The 16,573-nt window shown below is 61.7% G+C and overlaps 1 protein-coding gene across 5 annotated transcripts; it reads right to left on the reverse strand.

The window, feature by feature from the left end:
- Positions 1-1,294: 1,294 nt before the first annotated feature.
- TRIP13 (thyroid hormone receptor interactor 13) lies at positions 1,295-16,563 on the reverse strand. Of its 5 annotated transcripts, none has more exons than XM_036225881.1 (13): positions 16,364-16,552; positions 15,485-15,650; positions 15,257-15,386; positions 14,538-14,593; positions 13,706-13,796; positions 12,360-12,432; positions 8,706-9,009; positions 8,266-8,352; positions 7,847-7,953; positions 5,404-5,557; positions 3,360-3,472; positions 2,364-2,492; positions 1,295-2,119 (listed from the first exon to the last, which is right to left on the reverse strand). In XM_036225881.1, the coding sequence occupies exons 1-13, from the start codon at positions 16,453-16,455 to the stop codon at positions 1,855-1,857; spliced, it is 1,767 nt and encodes a 588-aa protein (XP_036081774.1). In that variant the 5' UTR covers positions 16,456-16,552; the 3' UTR covers positions 1,295-1,854. The 5 variants fall into 5 exon arrangements, with proteins under 5 accessions (XP_036081774.1, XP_036081773.1, XP_036081776.1 ...); XM_036225880.1 differs by having other exon boundaries at positions 8,706-9,012; positions 12,357-12,432; XM_036225883.1 differs by lacking the exon at positions 16,364-16,552 and adding an exon at positions 16,138-16,319 and having other exon boundaries at positions 8,706-9,012; positions 12,357-12,432.
- Between the last annotated feature and the right edge of the window lie 10 nt (positions 16,564-16,573).

Below are 16,573 nucleotides of genomic sequence, written 5' to 3' on the forward strand. Positions count from 1 at the left end.
CGGCGGAGAACGGGGGCGGGCCTGGAGAGGGGCGCCGCCCCTGGCTCCTTCCCAGGGGCCCCGGGGGTGGATTTCCGGCCACCCCCACGGCATCTGCCATGGGCGCCGCTCCAGCAGTCCACCGCCTGGCCCCCGCGACTGTCGCCTCCGGACCGGCAGCAGCCTCCTGCAGGGGCCGCGCCCAGGCCTCCCCTCACTCCACCCAGACAGCAGCAGACGCCCTCAGCTCTGCCCTCACCCCCAGCCCCGGCCCCGCCAGCCCCCGGCTCGGGCCACAGCCTCCTGGCGGGTCTCGCTCCTGTGCCCCACACGGTGTGTCCTCTACAGGACACCAAAGGCGTCCTTAGAACCCGCGGTCAGCCCCGTCACCCCGTGACCGAACCCCGTGCCTCCCCTCCTCCCTCCCAGCGGGGGGTCCGTCCCCGTCCTCGCCTGCCCCACCTTGGCCTCCTCCGTCTCTGTATGGCTGCCACCGGCTAAATCTGAGACGTCTGGACAACAGAAATAATGATAACGGATTACAAAAACTGAACTTTTAAAAATCCGAGCATTCCTAAAGATACTTGAGGAAGAGAGACAAAATAGATAGCAAAAATAACTTCAAAATACTTTCGAAATCTTGAAACACACATGCAAACGACTCGGGGGGCAAAGAGGAGCGTCCGTCGGGGTGGGGGCTTTGTGGTGGGCACCACGGGTCCCGTGGGTGGGTGGGGTATGGAGCGAAATCTATGAGGCTTATATTGGGGAGGAGGGGCCACCACGAGCTAACCACCTCACTCCAGAAGCTAGGGCACGAGCGTCACGGGCAGAAGGCCGGACGGGCAGTGGCGGGGAGCAGCGTGACCGCCCTCCTGCTCCTGACACGCCCCCGCCCCAGCTCCTCCCGGGTACCCGGACAGGGCGCACCCCAGGAGCGAAGCCGTGAAATGAGGTTGCTGCACGGTCCTCGCCTGCTCCCGCCCCGATACTGGGGCATGGGGTGGCCCCCTCCTGCCCTGGCGCCCACAAGCCCCGCCTTCAACCCCTCTTCAGGGTCTTCAGGGGACCGCGCAGCGGGAGTCTCTGCATCTGGTTCTGAGCTGTGGGAGCGAGGACAGAGACTAAACCTGCCCAGGGCGCAGGGGGGACCCTCTGGGCGACACAGGAACCCCGCCCCGTGGCTGTACGTGCCCCCCGAATGGGCGCAGCCTCTTCTGCACTCACCTTCAACGCATAACACAGGTACAAGCCATGGGAGCCATTCCTAGCTAAAACTCAAAGCGTTTGCGAGTGACAAGAAAAACGAACTGAGAACATTCTGGAAAAAATTTAATACTTAAAGTCACACAAAAGGTAACACATTCTTTAAAAAATGTGTATAAAACACTAATACAAATCTTATTTTAGCGTGAGACAAAAACAAACGTGATATCCCTAGGGAACATACCAACACTGGCCAATTGGTGTCACACCTGCTCACGTGACTCTCGGTTGAGCCGCGACGCCGTCCGCCGCGCGGGTCGCCAGGGCGTCGGGCGCGTTCCCACCGAAGGCCCAGGGCCGCCCCGTCCGGGGGGCTGGCGACGGTGCGAATGCTTCGCCCATAGACTCTTCCGCTCCCGTGACACAGGCACAGCTTTTCTGCCCTCACTCGATGGCCTCGGAAGCGTCGCACTGAGCGAGCCCACAGCAGACGGCCGTGCCACTCGGCCAGTGACGGGGACACTCAGTGCCACGTCACGCGCACGGGACGCGCTTTCTCCGCCGTCTCCCTAACCTCCAGCAGCAGAATGGTCAGCACTGTGTCCACCCGACCACAGCGGGATGACGTCAGCACAACTAGGCGGTTCTTTACAAAAAGCAGAACGTGAACTATTGCTCCTTAAAACAAGCCGCCTGGACACGCCGCCTGCTTTCTCCTAAGCACGTTGAAGTCTGCGGCGCAGCATGCACCTTGCGGCGGCACGTGGCTCTGCACCGCCGTGGTGCCGGGGGGGGGGGGGGCGGGGGGGGCTGGGCACCGTGGGCGGCGGAGCCCACATCAGGTGCGGGACGAAAGCTTCTTCCTGTCTTCGAACTGCTTGTCCACTGCCAGAGACAGGGCCTGCAGGAAGCCCTCGATGGTGACAGTGGGGGCCTGCAAGGACACGCGGGCATCGTGGGGGGCTTGCATCCTGGGGGCCACGGCGGTACCCACCCCACCCCCGGTGCAGACAGCAGAGGGGCGTGGGCGCCCCAGGCTGGGCTGTGAGCTCGTGACGCCACACGGGGGGGTGTGGGCAGGGACAGGCCGGCCACCTTTACCCAAAGTGCTGGGGATCCCACACTAAGGCGCCAGGCCTGCACCCGATGGCCCTGAGTGCGACCCCCAGGAGGCTCACCCTGCTGTGTGGCACGGGCCCTGCCGAGGGGGCCCGAGCGAGGCCGCCGGAGGACCCACCTGGATGTAGAGCGCGTGAGCCAGGAAGGGGAGCTTCCTCAGCACGCGGCCACTCAGGCCCTCGCTCTTCCTGCGAGGGGAACAAGTCGGTGTCATTGGCACGGCCAGGCCCCGCCCCGCTCTGCAGGCCCCTGCTCCTGCAGCCCCTCTGGTGGGCGGCCCCCCTCAGCCCTCAGCCGCTGCCCCAGGGGGGCTGGGGCCTGCAGCACAGCGCCCCACGCAGCCGGGCCGCTGTGATGTGTGTGGGTTTCCGCACGAGCCTCTGAACCTCCTAACAGACACTGAAGTCACTAAAAAATACTGCTCTTCATGCCGTGCCTCCATTCAGAAGCCTCCACGTGGCTCAGAGCACAAAATTCTGTGTTCAGAACGCAGGAGCCCCCCGCATTCGGCCCTCACGCCCCACACGCCACCGCCCGTCTGCAGTGGGACCCCTGCCTGCCCACGAGGCCCCCCTGATTCCCGGTTCATCCAAATCGACCTGTCCTTCGAGGCTCTGCTCCATCCTCCCCCTTGCCTTGGCCCCCAAAGCCACCCGAGATGCTGGAAGAGCTCCCAGCCCCCGCCCCGCACGGGCGCCAGCGAGTCTTCCCGGCGACACACGTCTCTCCCGGGGCTCAGGCGGCAGAAGCTTCCCTTTTGTTTTCTGGCCAATTTGTAAAAATTTAACAAATACTGTTAAGAAATCATTAATTCACCAAGAAGCCTTAATTTGAATGCCTCTTTCCAGATATAAGAGTAGCACTTTCTTCCGCTATCTGGTGGCATTTCTGGGAGGGCAGCTGACCTCCGTCCTCTGGCCCCGGGGGTCAGGGGACTCCGCAGCCTGTGTGCGATGATTCGGGACCAACCCCCAACCCCCACCCCAGACGGCTGCGGTCAACTACGGCCCCACAGCGAATGGCCCGCTGCTGGCGGCAACGCGAGGGCCCCACACCTCGAAATCTCACTCAGGAGGAGGCTGAGCTTCGACACGTTGTTTTCGATGAAGCCGATCATCTCCAGCTCGCGGAGGGTCAGCAGCTGCTGGCGCGGGTAGATGATCTGGCACTGCGGAGATGGGCAGGGCACACGTGTCAGCTCCGGGCGGCGCGGACGGCGAGCACAAGCCACCTCCGGTGGGAGTGCCGGTGCACGCACAGCCCCCCGCAGCAGACCCCCCAACGCCAGTGCACACGCACCCCTCTGCGGCAGGCCCCCCCAACGCCGGTGCACGCGCACCCCCCTGCAGCAGGCCCCCCAATGCCGGTGCACACGCACCCCTCTGCGGCAGGCCCCCCAACGCCGGTGCACTCACACCCCTCCGCGGCAGACCCCCCAACGCCGGTGCGCGCGCACCCCTCCGCGGCAGGCCCCCCTCACCAGCGCTTTTTCAAACCAAGGACAGACAGCAAAACGCCTCAGAAACCAGCAGTGACCCGGCCCCTTCTGGGCTTTTGGACAAAATGTGTCCTCACCGCGTGTCAAGGAGGAGGCCCAGGCTGGTACTGAGTTTCGAGGACGTGTCACGACCCACAGATGGCAGAGCTGGGCCCTGGCCAGGACCTCGCCTGCCTCTCAGGGGGTGTCTGTTTGCTTTCACTTGGTGAGATGACACAGGACCGGGTCGCCTGGTCGACCCGCCTGCACGCTGGACGCTCGCCGGGAGACACGCTGCCCTGGCAGGCAGCACAGCAGCGCCCCCTAGTGAACCCTGACAGGAGCTGTCTCGATTTGGGAGCCGGGACAGGAAGGAGGACGGCTTTCTCTCGGCACTTCGGCGGTTCCGTGAGGGTTGTGGGTAAAATCAAGCAAGGTTTGTTTGGTGTGTTCTGACGTCACCAGCGGCTCCCTGTGGCCTCCCCAGGGCCACCCCAGCTGCCCCTCCATGGACAGGTGCCGTCCAGCAGGCGCGTGGACAACAGACGGCCAGATCCTGACTGACAGGGCCACTGTCACATGCCGAGGCCCTCAGGGCCGGCCAACCCCCCGTAACGGCATGAGAATGCCTGTCTGTCACGAACTAAGAAGGGCCCCGGGCCATGCGCTCGGCGCCCAACGTCTGTGCACCTGGCTGAGACCCCCTGCTCCGCGGCACGGCGTGAGCGAGGCCACAGCAGCATGTGCCACGCATTGCCACGGGCCACAGCCCCACAGGGCCGCGCTCCCTCTGCCAGACCACGGAGAAGCCAGGCGGTGCGCTGCATGCCGGCTCAGCTGCCGCGTCGTCCTTGTCAGGGACGCAGGCCCAGATCCAGGACACCAGGCGGCGCTGAGGGGGTCGTCGACCCCACCTCGCCAGCAGCCACAGCGATGCCGTTACGATGATCGCTGTGCGCACGCCTGTCTGTTGGCTGCCTCGTCGGCTGCCCTGGTCCCCCAGGACCCAGAGACCCTGGCACCAGGCACACGGCGGGCCCTTGCCAGACTGAACTGCGAGCGCACAAACATCGCCGCACTCAGCGCCGCTGTGCGCGACGCCGCCAGGACCGAAGGGCCAGGAACGGTGCCGCCAGCCACTGACGCCTGTGACTGCCACCTCCGGTCAGGACGACCCTGTGGACTACGGCCTCCAATCGGGATGACTGCCTGCCGTGAGCTACGACCTCCGGTCAGAATGGCCCCAGTGAACCAGGACTACTGTTGTTCTTTCGGGGGAGGAAACTGAGGCCCAGGGAGCAGGTCACTCACAAATGCCACAAGAACCAGGACTTGCCCGGCAGGCTGACTGCAGGCCACACCCCTCCCACTCACCACCTGCAGGCAGGTAAAAGTGTGACAATCACATTGTAACAAAAGGACAAAAACGTTGAGTCCTTGGCCATAATTCTGACTATTAGCTCTACCTGCCAAATACGACTGAAATCACTTTCAACCCAAGAAGACAGTGAAGGCCACGTCAAAACGCCTCACTGCACGTTGGCGCTCGCTGTCCTAAGCTGTGCCGGGGAGCTAAGCACGCGAACCCCACTGCCCGGCAGAGAGGAAGGGAGCCGCGGTACCTTCATGAGCTCCTCCAGGCAGGACAGGTAGATTTTGAAGATGGCCGCTGCCGAGGGCGGCCCGATGTACTGCCTGATGTCGGCCCTGTCCACGAAGGCCACGTCGATCCTCTCCGTGATGTTGGAGGTGGTCAGGATCACCACGTTGGAGTGTCTGCGGGCGGAGAGGCGAGGGCCAGTCATGCCGGGCCTGTGCCTCGACCACACCCCAGCCACACGGGGTGTCAGGGGAGACGCCCTCGAAGGCTCCGGGCGCCGGCCGCCATCATTCAGCCAGCGGCACCGCCTGCACCCGGAGCTCCTGGGCCCGCGCTGCACCCACTGCAGGGCGCTGCTCCGCCCGTCCCTCTGCCTTCCAGGAAGCGCTCCCAGACGCCCGCTGACAGACACCTTCACCTCTGCAGCGTCCCTGATGGCCGCATCCCGAGCCCCAGCACCCACAGCCACACGCCTGCCGGTCGCACAGCTGTCGTCACAGACACACTGTGCAGCCGAACCATCCACCGCCTGCCTGCCGCTTTCTCCTTAGCTTCTCGACCGTGCAGGAGGGCCACCGTCGGCACGGGCCGGCAGAGCCGGCGTGCAGCGCCCAGGGGAGCACGCTGCTCGGCTGGGGCACGGGGGATGTGGCCGTGCTCGGCTCAGAAGGGCCACAGGCAGCTGTGTGGCGGGGCCCCTGGAGCATGGGGCGACCTGGGCTCTGGCAGCGGCTGAGCAGGGCGAGCCAGGAGCACGTGGGCCCCAGGGGCTGGCAGAGGCGAGCCTGGTGGGGTGAGGGGCGTCCCGGCGTGGGCTTTGCCAGGAAGGGACCGAGCCCCACGCGGGTGGGCGTGCGAGGGCCACGCAGAGGGGCCCGCGCCGGGACGGGATGCAGTGTGACGCGAGGGAGACGAGAGCAGAGGTGTCCCTCCTTCCCAAGCCCACACGCCAGCGACAGTGCGTCAGGGTGACCACGTGTCCCGCCCCAAGCGGTGGGTGCACGGCCCGGACTTCAGTGTCGTGGGAACCCGGACGGCGGGGGTTTCGGGGCCGAATGAGCAGCCCGGAAGCGAGTGTGCCGTGTGGGCACGGTGGACACGCAGGTCTGTGACAGGGGCCCCCCCACCAGAGCTGTGAGCGGCACTAGAGGCCAGAGCTGAGCACAGGCCGTGCAGGGCCCCGGGAGAGACGGGCGTCGGACGTCGTGGGCCGCTCCCGGGAGAGCTGAGCGCGGGGCCGGAGCCAGGCCGAGGAGCGCGCAGCGGACCCGCACAGCGGGGCGAGGAGCAAGCGGCTCCTGCTGCGGACCCGCCGCCGAGAAGCCAGTCGTGCCCCAGTGGGGCGCGGCAGTGAAGGCCGGGCACGATGGCGCTCAGCGCCGTCTCCGCCGTCTCCGCCGTCTCCGCCCAAACGCCTGCCCGAGCGATGCTGAGGTGCCCGGCAGCGGGCGGCAGAGACTGGAGAGCACGCGCAGCTCTGGCCGGGGGCGCTGGGAGTCCCGCGAAGACCAGGCGGGGCTCTGGCTGGGACAGTGCCGCCCCACGAGGCAGGTTCGTGGAGTCACTCCCTACAGCTGGACTAGCGTTGGGGGCGCGGAGCACAGGCCTCGGGCCTGCCCGGCGGCCGCGCGGCACCGAGGCCCGAGTCCGGCCGTGCTCGCCCTTCCTCTCGTGCGCCCTGATGGCCTGAGTGCTCGCCACGCCCAAGCTGTTTTCCGTTTTAAGCCTTCAGTAAAGGAAAACACTGAATTCCTGAAAAATGCACTTCGCATGTGCCGCCTCAAAAGTGGAGAGAGAGCCAGCAGCCAACGCCAGAGGCGCTGAGCTAGAGCCGGCGTCGGGGACCCCCGCTCTCCGCTCTGGGACCTCTCACGTAAGGGCTCGTGGTCGGAGCCCTGACAGCCATACCCACAGCGGAGCGCACATGCGGTGCGGGTCCCAACCGCCACGCTGGGGAACGGGAGGCGGTTTGTGGAGCCAAGCAGAGGCTGCCCGGGAGGCGGGTTTGCGGAGCCGAGCAGAGGCTGCCTGTCGCCTGTCGCCGCCATGCCGCCCACCGGGGACCCGCCGCAGTCGCATCGGCGGTGGGGGCAGGGGTCCCGGAGCTGCCCGCCCTGCTCACACGCACACTCAGGCACACACTCGCACACGCAGAACGAGCGCCTCGCAGCCCGCTCCCCTCTCCCTAACACGCCCTGCTGCCCCCGACCCGCACGCATGCGTGCACACACACGCTAACTTACACTGTGTTTGTACTGCGCCTCCTCTCTGCCTGGGCACACGACTACGTGTCCCACGGGGCCGGGAGTTACGCTTGCCTGCGGTACTCACGACAGTCCATGCTGTGAGGCTGGCGGCCCAGCCGGGCGGTGGGCAGTCCCCTCCAGGGTGACGCTCACACGATAAAGCCATGTGATGACGCCCTCGCCAGAACCCGCCCCCACTGCTCGCGGCGGGACTATTACCTTTTGATTTGATCGATTTGGGTCAGGACGGCATTGACCACGCGGATGGCGTCTGAAGGCTCGGTGCCCGCCCTGCAGGCGTTGCGGGCGGCCGTGAGGCTCTCCACCTGTGGGGACGCAGAGCGGAAAGGGCAACGCCTGGCCCCGGGGGGCAGGGCACGCCGATGGAGCGCGTGAGCAAACACACGGGTGGGTGTGCGCCGCCCACGCGTGCCCGCTCCGTGTGCGGGATGCCGGAGACAGGGCCGTGCGACACGGTGGGCTGGGCGGGGGGGCGGGCCGTGCCCCGCGTGCGGGATGCCGGAGACGGGGCTGTGCGACACGGTGGGCTGGGCGGGGGGGCCGTGCCCCAGCAGCGGTAAGGGGCGATCCGGGCTCGAACCTCCGCAGGCCCGGGTCCGGCGCCCGCACACGCCTACCTCGTCGATCAGCACGAACACCAGAGCATCCTTGTCGTCGATTAGATCCTGGATCTTCTGGAACATCTTCGTCACCAGCTTGCCACTCTGGAACCGAAACACGCTTGTAGTGTTGGCCCGCACTCGTCGTGCTGCTGGTGGCCCACTGTCCCCTGGCACTGCTGAGCCCAGGGGGCCCCACAAGCCCGTCAGCTGACGGCCCCCGGAGAACGTCAACCACAGAAACGTGGTCTGCAACCCGAATGCCCCCTCCCTGCTTCGCGTGCCAGGACACAGAGACTCGAGCCACACTGACCCCAGCCCAGGGCCACGCGCCCCGCCTGCCTCCCTGTCCCAGCTGTCCTCACGACCAGGACCGAGATGGGTCACGGGTGCACACCGGAGTGCCAGCTGGGCACACCCATTATGGACCCTCCCTGTGCCCACTCCCGTCCACTGACATGGCTGCCTGGGGCAGAGCCCCCCGGAGATGAGGGGCGCCTGGGACATCGCCTTGCTGCGCCCCTTGGTTCACAGGTGGCAGCGGGCTCAGAGCCCCAGGGTGTGCGCAGCTGAGCGGTGTGGCCAGGATGGAACTCAGGACCCCGCCCCCTCAGGCCATGCAGAGTGCCCTGTCCCGAAGGTCTGTGTGTGCCCAGACACTTCCGAGTTACTGTGTGACTCTGGAACTTTCTTCTGGCCACATGGTCGGCCCCATGGAGAGTTTGATGCACAGGGCACCTCCCAACTGTGTGATCGACAGCCCTGAGGACAGAATTAACATTAACACTTACCTCTGAAAACCACTTAGAAAAGAGGCTGTGGCTGTTGATTTCAATTAACTGGCCGTACCTGTACCTGGGACAAAAAAGAGCGAAGGCGATTAATTCCTCCACAAAGCAGCCCCGGCTTCCCCGGAGGCGGCACCTCGCACCTGCGCAGCATGCCAAGGATCACTCACTCCTACGATCACTGGCAAGGCATCGAGGCACCTCGCAGCCTGCAAGTTAAATAAGCATGACAAACCCAACAGGATGCAAGCAACCGCTCTGGTTGATGCAAATTAAGCTCTTCAAACTAAGAGACGTCTTCATTTGAATTAAAGAGTACAAGCTCTCTCTCTCTCAATCTACTTGCAATTTGCATTTCTAGGTTTAAAGAGCATCAGCAACACTAACATGGCCAACGAACCAAAACAGAAGCATCACAGGTTTTGGCCGGAGCTGCACACTTTCTCCTCCTTCCACAAAACACGAGAACGCGACAGCACGAATGCCACCGGCGACTCTGCAGCCCGGCACGTTCGGACAGCCACGGTGAACCTGACGCGGGCCGCCCAGGAGGCGGCCAGGAGATGTGGGCGCACTCGGCCCTGACAAGCACCGAACGGAGGCCAGACCGAGGCGGGACAGAAGCCGACTCCCAGGTCCTCGTCTCTCTCGCGTCCACAGAACAAAAAGAACTACTTTGACAAAGTGTCGCTGACTCCTTCCTTCAGCCTGGTTGCGTCCAAGAGCGCGAGATGGGTCACCGCGCCTGTCACACCAGCGCAGTCCGGTCGGAACCGCGGCCTCGGTGTGCCGCCCGCGTCTCCTGTCAGGACGCGGGCGGCACCGGCGTCGTTCAGCTAGACCACGCAAGCGTTCACGCCGCCACGTGACGCAGAGACAACGCTAGCTCTTTGCACATAAAACTGAAAAACCTTCGAAAAAAAGTATCACTGACTTTCCATTACCAAAGGGAAAGGACCCTTCACCAATTCTGTTTACAGAAGACGGGAAAGGGGAGACGGACGACCCAAGGAAACAAGGGCTGGGTTGGACACTGACGTTAGTCACACGGCATTTCGACCGTTCCATGGAGTAACGGAGGCTGAGGCTTCCTTCTGCCATTTCTAAGCCACGAAATAGATACGTGATTTCTAGGTCTTCGTACAGTCGCGTGCCCCTGAACAAGGGGGCACGCCCTGAGAAACGCACGGCCAGGGGATGCGTGCGAACGCCACGGAGGCCGTACACACGCCAGGCTGGCCCTGCACACCCGGGCTTCCAGCCTGGACGGCAGGCGACACCGAGGCCGCGCAGGGTCGGGGCCGCGCGAGGAAACGATGCCGAGACGGGGAGAGCGCGAGGCGGCCACGGCTGACGGCAGGCTTTTCCGGGAGCAGAGGCAGGACGCGGCGCAGCAGTGATGGGGCCTGCGGACGGTACGGGAGCCGGCAGCGCGGTCGCCCGTCCTCGTCATCGAGCATCGGGTCCCGACGTAGCGGCGCGCGCGGCCAGCAGCTCGCGCACGAGGTCTGCTCACGCCGGCGTCGCCATGGACACGTGGCCAGTGCGCTGTGCTCCGACGAGCCACGGCCAAGTCACTGGGAGACAGGGCTGTGTCAGCTCCGTTGTGACCCTACGCGGTCTGTTGGTGACTGAAACGTCATTATCTGCATGTGACTGTACTGGAAAAAACTTACTTCTGGTGATAAGAGCCTCACTCTCTGGTGTTTTAGGAAACCGTCTCTAGAGATCTTTAACAAACATAAGTGTGTCTCAACATGACAAGACAAAGGCCAAGGTTCTACACGAAACAAAGGACTGAAATAAAGCAATTTTCCCATGTAAAAATACAAGACGATTTGAAAACATCTAGAAGCACTGTCACAGGATTGCCTCTCCTATGCCAAACTGGAGTGACAGGTGCCAGATTTACCCTCTGCCCCATCAATTAGAAAACTGGACAAAATAAATGGAACGGCATCTGTGAAGGGCGCTGGGCGCCAGGTGCTGGGCTGCGCCCCGGGCAGGGAAATGAGGTGAGGGCTGCAGTCGCCCCAGCTTCTGCCTGCAGCACCTGGAGAGGACCCAGGAAGAGCAAGGCCATCGAGCTGAGCTGCACATGGGTCAGACGTGAGGAAGCCTGAGGCCACGGGAGCCTGAGACGTCCCGGGGGGAGAGAGCCAGAGACCATCCTGGCTCCCTCGTCTCGGCTGACCTTGGGCGTGGACGAGCAGGGGAGTCCAGGAGGCTCCCCGGGCTGTGAGCTGTGTCCCTGTCCCCAACAGCCAAAGCAGAGAGTGCTTGTTACACACTCAAGGTGTTCCAATGAGACCCAGGAGGACCACACTTGAGAAGACCAGACAACACCCAGACCCCTAACAAAACTTAGTCAAACTCAGAAGGACCAGACCACATCAGGAGGAACTGAACTGCCTACCAGAACAAAGATCAGCAGTCTTCAGAGAACCCGGACCCTTCCAATCGCACCGTCTACTCTGACCGAAAATGGCCTGACGCGCCAAGAGCAGAAACACGTGACCCGTAACCAGAGGAAAACGCAGCCAACAGAAAGACTCAAAAATAACAATTACGGGTTTAGTTAACAAGAATGTTAAAATGGCTACTGCTCACTTGTTTGAGGATTTACACAAGGACATGACGGTAAAAGAAATAAAAGGTATAAAAGGAACCAAAAGGGAACTCGGAGAATACACTATTGGAAATCAAACTTTCACTGAATGGAATTAAAAGCAAATTAGATACTGCAGAATACTGTCCAAAATGAAAGAGAAAAACTTAAAAACCTAAGGAAACAAAACAGCACACCAGGGGCCCACGGGACACTATCAGGCAGCCTAACGTGCAAATCAACAGGCTCTCAGGAAAATGGGGGCGGACAGGGAAATTAGTTGAGAACATAACAGGCAATTATTTTCCAAATGTGATGAAACCACAAACCCAAAAACAGACGCAACTCAAGGAGAAACGGACGAACCCAGTTAGAGGCTTGGCCGCTCCTCCCAGGGAGGGTCAGCAGCAGGCCAGGCGGCCCGGCGCGGACGCCACGAACACCCCACCCGAGAGCAGACGCGCACTCTCCGAAACGCGCATGGGCAGCCGCCCGGACAGACCACGCGCTGGCCACTGAGTGCGTCTCCACAGATTTAAAAAGATCAAAATCGTAACTCAAGACTGTGCTGAGCATGGAGAAATCGGTCAATCTGCACTGAAAGGGAGGGACCTGCTCCTCATGCAAAACGTCACCAAACGACGCAGCTTCCGCCGGGGTGGGTGGGAAGCGAGGACAGCGTCCTGCCGCGGCCCCCCACAGACCACCATGGTTACCTGCTTGAAAGACGAATGGTCAGTTTCTGGGCCAGCGCTCGGCACAGGGAGGTCTTCCCAGTTCCTGGGGGGCCTGCGACAAGATCCAGGCAGAAGTGTGTGGGTCAGGGCCGCGACAGGTTTCTTGACAGAGGCAGGTGAGTTTTTCACAGAATACAAAGTAAGGAGCAGAATGCAACACTCTGACCGCTGTCGCCACAGCAAGCTCTGTTTGTTAGCTCACAAAGAAGCCTGCTAGCAGCGTGAGCGCCATAAAACGTCACCGATACACTTTAATTTGAACTTGACTTGTGTTTCTGGCCTTAGCGTCCACTGCCCGGACACGAGTTTGGCCCTGGGCCCAGGGGCTTGCTCAGCTCCCAGAGTGAGCGCCGCATTTCCTGATCTCTACCTCACTGCCTGCCCCCCCGTCCTCCGTGAAACCCACTCGGTAAGGCTCCTTTAAAACCTCTCTCGACAATCATCAGGCCTCTTAAGCACTGAAGTGCGCCACACCCGCGGCCCACAGCAGCACCGTCCTCCGGCACAGCTGCTTCTCCGTGGCCTGCACCCCACGCTAAACCAGAGGGCCAGGCGAGGGCCCCCGCTGGTGCAGCTCCTGGCTGTGTCGCCTGGAAGGCCTTGCAGAAGCTCTGAGGTGACCAATGTAGAAGAACAAACGGATCCAAAAAAAACACTGACACGTTCAAGTGATTTTCTGCAAACGTTTTCTATAATTAAAGAAAAAACATGTAACAAATACTAAATGGAAAATAACTTAGTTCGCTAACTGAAATACCTCTTGACCGCCGACTCTGGCCCTGGTAGCAGGACAGCGTGCTGGGGTAGCTGCTTTTTAAAAAACACAACTCCTTTTAAGATTGCACATAAGCGTACAGGCTTGACTGACATAAAAAAGCTAGTTACTCAGCTCCCACCTCACCATGATTTGGGTATCCTGGGGTCCTTTCCATCCAGCGACATTAAGAAAAATACCCACCACCTTCCTCTGAGAAGCAGACAGAATCTCTGTAAACCACAGTTTTTACAGTTTACTACTCACAAAGTGAAGCTGAGACTGCTCCGAAGAAATGCGAGGCAATTTCTAGCCCAAGGAGTTTATGCAGTTGGAGAAGTAAGACGTAACCGAAAAGCTTACTATTAGAAGCAGCCACGTGGCCGAGGCGGGTGGCCAAGTGGCAAACGCCCACGGCAACGTGAGCTGCTCTGGCTTCACGGAGGAGCACTCCAGGACAGCACCGGCCCCTCTGGAAGAAAGCGCTATAGCCCCTCGCCGAAGCACAGAGACACGGGCAAAGCTTTGGTCACAGAGCTGGTCTCGTCACACGGGACCCTGCGAGCTTTACCGTGCAGCAGCACCACCCGGTTCCAGGTGATGAGGTTGCTGTCGACATTCTTGTCTGAAAACAGGAGCGTTGTCATCACATAGTCGAGGAGCTGCGGGGGAAAAAGGAAAATGCAGATGAAGGCGCCAGCAGGCGAAGGCGCCCCAAGCGCGCGCCGTCGTGAGTGCGCGGGCAGGAGCGAGGAGGCCCGCGGCGACTGCCCCCGCCACTTCCTCGATAAGGGAACCTGAAACATGATTCAGCCCCGGCCGTCACTGTTGGAGGCACAAACGATAAACAGACACTATTCAACGCCTGGACCACACAGAAAGCCTGAGGCACGCTATCGGGTAGGAGCAGGTGCCGTCCCTAGGGCCAGCGCAGCAGTGGGCAGCACACGGCATGCTGACCGAAGGTAACAGCAGCCCGGACTCCCGTGTCTCGCTGCGGTGCCCAGAGCAGCCTGGGCGGATGGGGGGTGCGGTACGGACTTCAGTGTCCCCCACAGCATGCAGACGGCCCCTTCTCCTTGCAGGGGGTTCAGAGGTGCTCGCTCCATCCTGCCCGTCCGCTGTCTGCCCCGTGGCACCAGCCCCTCCACCTTGATGGGTTCCCAAGGGTGAAACCCAACTGAAGCTGTCTTCATGTTCTGCACCCTCCTTCCCAAGGGCACGTCCCAGAGACCAACTCCACTTGGGAGAAACCCCAAGAGAACAGACGTCCAGGGCACGGGCTCCTGGCAGCGAGGTCTCCGGAGCACAATTGGGTCAAAGGACTCCGAAGTGCTGGAGAGCGACACGGCAATGGTTCTACTTCAAATAACGGGGCCTTTGGGGAAGAAAGTGTAACTTACATGAGATTTGACTTCCACATCATACACCAGGCTGTCCCAAAGCCCGTGGAATTCAGCTGTCAGAGAATAAAAACCTAACTTTAGGAAAGCAAGCATCCAACGCTCCCCATGGCTCCACGCATGCTGGGCGAAGGTTCTGATTACAGAGTTCAGTTTATAAAGAAGTTTCAGTTTGAGAAATCAAAATTTTTATTAAAAAGAAATTAGATACAGAATAAACGCCAGGCCCAAAGGACTTCCGACAGAGAAGTAACTGGGAAGGAGTTACCTTCCCATCACGTTACTAGGTGCAACTGTCCTGTACACCTGTGCCTTCACACAGCACGTGCCACTCAGGGCAGAGGGGCCGCTTGGGTCTAGCATCGGGAAGTGACGCAGGAAACCCGATGACTGAATTGACCCCAGGACTCTGCCGGCTACAACCTGCTGGCAAGTCCACGAAGAAGCAAGGAGAAGGCAGGAGGAATGAGTGGTCGAGCAGACCTGACCACTGGGGCAGGGAAGAAGAGCACAGTCACCCTGTCCGTGGGCGAGGGACCCGTCCAAAGGAAATCTCCACTTTCCCCTTTTGTGGTATACTTCCCATTTCAGCCAACGCCCTAAGTCCTACTGAACAAACGGACACAGCCCCCTCAGCTCACTGGTGTGGCGCGCCCGCGGCACGTGCCATCCTCCGACCTGGCAGACGGCACGCTCCCCCTGCTGCCACTGTCACATACCTGCTGGCAGAACCCAGTGATTTGCCGCAATTATATTTTCTGTCTCTTCCTCCAAGTTTTCACTGCTGGGGCCATCTTCGTTCAGCTGGAAGATGTGAAGCGTGACAGTGCACGCGCTCAGATCGATCGGCTGCGATGAGGAGCAAAAACCAAGTTGACCTGTACAGATCAGGGCACCCGCTCGGCTAAAAGTTAAGTGCTGCCGGGCACTGGGAATTAGTCGCGTACCTGTGGGTCTTTCATCTTTAACTCTGTGTCAACGATAGACACAGACTGCACATTTCTGGTCAGAAAAGGGTCGTCAAACTCTGTCCACGTGTAATCGCCAAACACAATGTTATGTCTGTTAAGTAGCTTTCTGACACTCAGCTTTATGTCTTCTTTCTTTGCGGTGCTAGGCAAACAAACAAAACACATCAGTTCTAAGTTAAAAAACGAGGTATTAACAGTTCAAAACAAAAGTCGGGGCATGTATCAGTCAAAGGACAAGAGGAGGTGGGCTTGCACAGGGGCACCTGGGGCACTCCTTGTGGGCTGGCAGTGCGACCTCCGAGAGCAGCTGGAGGGCAGGGACGCGGCTGACCCTCACACAGGGGGTAGCAGCAGTTCTTGCTAGGGCGGTCCGTTCTAAGAGTCAGGGCAACGGGCTGGGCAGTAAGCACTCAGCACCCGGCTACACTATCATTAAGGAAGGACTCCTCCTACAGGTGCAGGGTCAGGTCAGGGCTCTGTCTTAACACGTGCCAGGCCTGGGAGCCACACTGAGAAAACCTAAGCCCTGCTGATGGCCCCACGGCTCCCCTCGGCCCACCTTGTGGCCCAGGCCACACCATTCTAGATCCCCAGGTGAGCCTCCCCGGCCCGGCAGGGCCACCAGTCACCTTTACATTCTGCTCAGAGCCCCTCGGGGCCGCCGCGGCGCCCTCTGTGGACAGAGCCCTGCCGGACCCTCCCGAAGGCGCTAAAGAGGGGTCACTCCGGACCCGCGGGACGCCTGGCCACGGAGTAGGCGTCGGGGGAACTGGGGGGTGCTGGCTCCAAGGACATCGCCCCCACTTTCCGGGACCGACAGCTCTGCGGGCGTGGCCGGGGCGCGGGCCCGCTCACCTGCCGCCGCGCTGGAGCACCTCCACGTGGACGGCCGGCGCCTCGGCCACGCAGGGCAGCGCCTGCTTCAGGTCGCCCACCGCCTGGTCCATGGCGCCGCGGCCGCCGGGAGCAGCGGGGACCCGGCCGGAGCGTGCCCGCCGCCTCACGCCGCGCGCCGCCACCGCCGCCTCACGGCCCGCCGGCCCCGCCCGCGCTTTGAATCCGCCG

This window comes from Rousettus aegyptiacus, unplaced genomic scaffold (assembly GCF_014176215.1).
Source record: "Rousettus aegyptiacus isolate mRouAeg1 unplaced genomic scaffold, mRouAeg1.p scaffold_m13_p_8, whole genome shotgun sequence".
Classification (NCBI taxonomy): domain Eukaryota; kingdom Metazoa; phylum Chordata; class Mammalia; order Chiroptera; family Pteropodidae; genus Rousettus; species Rousettus aegyptiacus.

Excerpts from the sequence above, each read along its gene's own strand:
- TRIP13 (XM_036225880.1), bottom strand. The coding sequence starts at position 16,455 with ATGGACCAGGCGGTGGGCGACCTGAAGCAGGCGCTGCCCTGCGTGGCC. Across the intron at positions 12,433-13,705 it reads CCGGGTGGTGCTGCTGCACG|GCCCCCCAGGAACTGGGAAG; the intron begins GTAAAGCTCGCA and ends ATCTTGTCGCAG. Across the intron at positions 8,353-8,705 it reads GCTCTGCCCCAGGCAGCCAT|AGTGGCAAGCTGGTGACGAA; the intron begins GTCAGTGGACGG and ends TTTCGGTTCCAG.